General features: G+C 37.2%; 1 protein-coding gene across 1 annotated transcript in view; it reads left to right on the forward strand.

The window, feature by feature from the left end:
* ptprga (protein tyrosine phosphatase receptor type Ga) overlaps nt 1-5,255 on the forward strand; it is a 302,816-nt gene that overhangs the window by 221,541 nt on the left and 76,020 nt on the right. Inside the window, exon 6 of the mRNA XM_016500550.1 lies at nt 4,861-4,927. Within this exon, the coding sequence (XP_016356036.1) occupies nt 4,861-4,927 (67 nt within the window). The remainder of the gene's footprint in view (nt 1-4,860; nt 4,928-5,255) is intronic.

Below are 5,255 nucleotides of genomic sequence, written 5' to 3' on the forward strand. Positions count from 1 at the left end.
GCCCTGTCCTTCTGTCAACCCCGCCGAGATAATTACAAAACAGCAATTTAAGACTCACGGTCTTTTACCAGGAATTGTGTGGGGGGGGGTTGTATACTCATTTCTCACATTTTGAGAAATTACACATCTGTCAGTGCAGTTAGACTGTAATAATCCAGAGTTCAAAAGATTCATCAAACACTTCAGAAAACAATTGAACTTAGAAGGAGGGAGTTAATGGGTCAGGTTTTGCCTACAAAATGTCACCACAAGGACAGTAAAACATTCTTTAAGTGATTTCAAGTATTTATGAGAAAAACAGTTTAAATAATGCACTTTAATTTCTTTTTTTTTTGTTGCACTAGACAATATCACAATCATCCTATATGACACCTATTGATGTCGATGTAGTAGCATTGCACAAAAACAAACATTTTCAGTTACAAGTAACAATGTATTGTTATATATGATATAGTTATATGGACTATTTTTGTTTTGATAGCAAATAGTTCCACCGGAAGCTAAAACGGGAGAAACTGGAGAATGACAGACGTTAAAATAAATTAATGCTTTTATTTAGCAAGGATGCATTAAATTAATTAAAGTGACAGTAAGTATATTTATAATGTTACAAAGATTTTGTATCTTTCTGTTTGTATTTCAAATAAATTCTGTTCTTTTGAATGTTTTTATTCATCAAAGAATCCTGAAAAAATAAAATCACAATATTAAGTACCACTATTTTCAACATTGATGATAATAATAAGAAAAGTTTCTGTAATAACTGTAATATTTCGCAATATTACTGTTTTACTGTATTTTTGATCAAATTAGTGCACCCCTTATTTCAAAAACTTCCAATCCCAAATATTTGAACAGTACTGTATATAGTTCCAATTTAATTGAAATACCAAATCAAGAAATCATTTGTTAAAAATTTACAGAGACGCAAAAATGCATGCATGTATACATGTTTGTTATAGACATTAAAACTTTAGCTTTTCTTTAAAGAACAAATTGATAATCTGAGAAATCCTGCATCCCCAAAGCTCAGAAGACTAATCAATATATGACATGACAATGTTTTCCATTCGAAAAGGATGTCTAAAGTCTGACTAGAGTTTTATATATTCCCCCCTAAACCCTCACTCATCTGTCTCATTCGGCATCTGTCTCATATGCAGTTATCGGAGGAAATCTTTGTAGCATGTGTCCCGCTCGATATCTCTTTTTATTTGGAACTCACACCATTTTCTTTATTGCCCGACCATTTAGTCTATCTGTCCCTGATTAAAGAATATAGCAGCCGTAACATCTGTCATGATATGTTCATAGGCTTATTTACAAGACACATGTCCACAAACTAAAGTGCAGCTATTAGCTGCTAGCATGTCGCCAAAGATTTTCTCTACACTTGAGACCACAGGCTTGTTGGTGGCCCAGGACACTATAAATCGTTTTTAGGTTGTATATAATTTATTGTTGGTTATTGTTTCAAGTTATTGTCTTGTGCTGCTTTATAGCTTTTAGTTATTTGCATTTCTCATTTAGTTTTAATCAATTGCAGGGCTTTCTATTTATTTTTTTTCTCTCTCTGTTACAGCTCACAGCTGCCGTATTAAAAACCTCACTCTGAGCTCAGTACAATAAATGAGCATTTTTATTTTCCATCTGTTAAAATGTACTTGGAACTTTATTGATTTGCATGCGCTATTTTTACTCGTGAGGTGGAACAGAGCTCTTAAACTGAGTTTAAAGCTGTTTGCTGCTATTTATTTTACCTCAGGGTTTGTTCTACAAGGAAGTCCAGGTGTTTGTGGGTTGTGGGTGACCTCTTGCATACGGACTCATTTGTAGAGTGCTTTCACTATTCCAGCCTATATGAATGCAGTGTAGAATGCAATATGAGCTCTGTTAAATGGATAGTTCTCCAAAAAATTACAATTTGTGAATTTATTCACCCTCAGACCACCCAAGATTCTAATACTGTGGTCCTTGGTGATTCATAAAATGCAAGTCAGTAGCTACCGAAATTTAACTGTATAAAAAAGGACATACAGGTAAGACAAAATTAATACCCGTGGCTCCTGATGATACATTGAGGTCTTATGAAGCACAATGATCGGTCTAGAAACTGAACATTATTTACAACATCATTACCTGTAATCCTGAGCCTCAGGCTAACGGTCCGGAGTGATGTCCAGTTCACAAACAAATTATTATTTTGAACTGGTTCTTTTTAGTGAACGTTCTGCTATGGCAACATAGGAAACTCAGTTCTGTCATGACAACTCTCTGAGGGATTGGCATGGTAATGTACATTACAATGTTAATGTATTTGAGCTTTAGCGGAATAGATCTGCTACGCTGCTGCTGCAGCAGAGCAAGTACCGAGACTTGCTACTGCCAATACATCCACAACATGCTGCTGTGAGCATGTAAGAAATATTGCTGCTGCAAATATAACATACATGAAATAACCCCCATATATGTACATGATTCACCTTGTAGCAGATCTATACAGGTGGAGCTGGGGAAGGTGGAGGGTTTCTGAAGCAAGATGCAACTGCTAAGGCAAGCACTAGTCATATATTTGAATGTTGAGCAGCGAGCTCATTGGCTACCGATACAGGAGAGAACCAATCAGATGTGCCATGTGATAATGATGTCATTAGGTCAGATTGAGTTAGACCTATCGGACTGTGCCATCTAGAGTTTCATGCCAGAACTCTGTATGTAAAATTCTCTATGTAGGCGGCAACTATTCCTCGCATTCAAGGGATAGTTTATGCAAAAATTAAAAATCATTTACTCACCCTCATGTTGTTCCTAACATAAATGACTTTTTTCTTCATTGGAACACAAAATAATATTTTTTTCTGAAGAGTGCTGGCAACTAAACAGTTTTGTCATTTTGGAATGACATGATGGTAAGTAAACAATGACAGAATTTTCACTTTTGGAGTGAACTATCCCTTTAAGTTTCCTCCAATGTCAGTCTGATGTTGTTGACCTGCAGAGACCTCACACTGTCTCTCTCTCTCTTCCTGCGGCCCGACATTTTTGGCCCCGTCATTTTTCACACACTCTGGCCTTAGCTGTCCTGAGGCGAGCAAGTCCTGCTAATAAAATAAGAAAAATATGCCAGTTGCTGATTCCAGGTTTTGTTCTCCACACAGTGCCATTCCAGCCTCCTCTTGCTACAAAGATTGAGTTTTCAGCAACAACCTCTTAAGAATCTGTCTGTCATTCTTTGTCTACCTATCTGTCTGTCTGTTTTTCTGTCTGTATGTCATTGTTTGTGTGTATTGTTCTGTCTGTTTTTCTATCGGTCTGTCTGTCTGTCTGTCATTGTGTAGCTATCTGTCTTTCTAATGTTGTCTCTGGCTATCTGTCATTTTGTCAAGTTGTCTGTCATTCTATCTGTCTGTATGTCTGTCATTCTGTATGTCATTCTTTTCTATCTGTCTGTTGTTCTGTTTGCTCTCTACTTGTATGTCATTCCCACTGTCTGTCTGTCATTTGTTTTTTTGTCCATCTGTCTGTCTGTCTCTGTAATTGTCTTTCATTGTATCTGTATGTATGTACACTATCTTTTTATCTTTCTTTTTTGTATGTCTGTCCTTTGTTTTGTCTATCTGTCTGCCTGTCTTTGCGTCTGTCTGCTGTCTGTATTTTTGCCATAAAAAGTTCTGAACATAGCCACAAAAAATAGTCACAGAAGCTGGCATGGCATTAAAACAAACAAACAAACACCCTATTCTGTTTGTTGTTAGTCAGTCTTTCTCTCTGTTGTTTTGACTCTGTCTGTCCTCAGTGACCAATCTCTACATTGAGGCTGAAACATGTCTAAGAAAACTATTCTAGACAGTTGTATTGCAGACTTGTGTTATTCGATCTCAGCGCCCACTTCCTGCATCGAGCTTCTGGAATTCTCTTTCACGCAAGAAACAGCACAAGAGTGTTCAAAGAGCCTGGAGAGATTTATGTGAGAGAGAGTGTGGCTAAGGGCCAGTGGAAGTGCGTGAATCCTTTTCACTCCTGCCTCATGGGAATGTTGATTAGATTGGCTAACCAGCACTGGCCTTCTTGATACACAACCAGCACACACACACACACACACACACACACACACACACCCACACACACACACACACACACACACACACACACACACACACACACACACACACACACACACACACACACACACACGCGCGCGTGCTCAGACTCAACAATAGACCTCACCCCTTGGGTCCTCTCTGTCAAAGCATGTTTCCTGATTCAACCCTATGGGGCTTCTTAAAAGCACAAACCTCTATTTGATACACCTCCATCCAAGAGAAGCAAAGGAAGTGCTCTGTCTGTTATGGATTTTCCCTGATCTGTGCTTTTTTTAGGGTCAAGATTGTTAAAATGATTTTCAAACCATTTTATTTTTGTATATAGTCAGCACAGAGCAAGCTATCATACTCTTTCACTAATGCACACACACACACACAGACACACACATTAAAGGTCAGTACTGTAGCTTCTTTCTTTCAGGCTTTATTGCATACTGGAGTCTTTTGTCTGTGTTCAACAATTCAGTCAGTTCAGGTGCATCTCAACACGGGCAGCTTTTGAAGCGTTTTGATGCACAATGGGTTCTCTTATGTGAGGGGGTGTTTGTGTGTGATTGCAATCATTTTGCTTTTTATGACATCAGCACAGCGCACTAACATCATGTGTTCCTTTTAGACTATCTACCAGCTTTATCCTGTGTCAAAAATGTACAAACCCTTCTCTATCTATCTATCTATTCATCCATCCATCCATCCATGCAACCAACCAACCAACATATATTAGTAATTCTTCTTATATTCATTCTCTCTTTCTCAGGTGGGGATGAAGGACAATCCTGCAGTAGATCCGATTATTCATGGGCTAAGAGGAGTTGTTCATCACGGTGAGTAGATTTTTTAATATATTCATTTACATTTACATTTAGTCATTTAGCAGACACTTTTATCCAAAGCGACTTACAAATGAGGACAATGGAAGCAATCAAAATCAACAAAAGAGCAATGATATACAAGTGCTATAACAAGTCTCAGCTAGCTTAACGTAGTACATGTAGCAAGTTTTTTTTAAATTATATAATAAATAAAAAGAAAACAGATAGAATAGAAAAAGAATAGAGCAAGCTAGTGTTAGAGGCCTTTTTTGCTTTTGTTAATTGTATAATAAATAAAAAGAAAAGAAATAGATAGAATACAAAAAGATTAGAAAAGCTA

This window comes from Sinocyclocheilus anshuiensis, unplaced genomic scaffold, assembly GCF_001515605.1.
Source record: "Sinocyclocheilus anshuiensis isolate Anshui unplaced genomic scaffold, SAMN03320099.WGS_v1.1 scaffold42, whole genome shotgun sequence".
Classification (NCBI taxonomy): Eukaryota; Metazoa; Chordata; class Actinopteri; order Cypriniformes; family Cyprinidae; genus Sinocyclocheilus; species Sinocyclocheilus anshuiensis.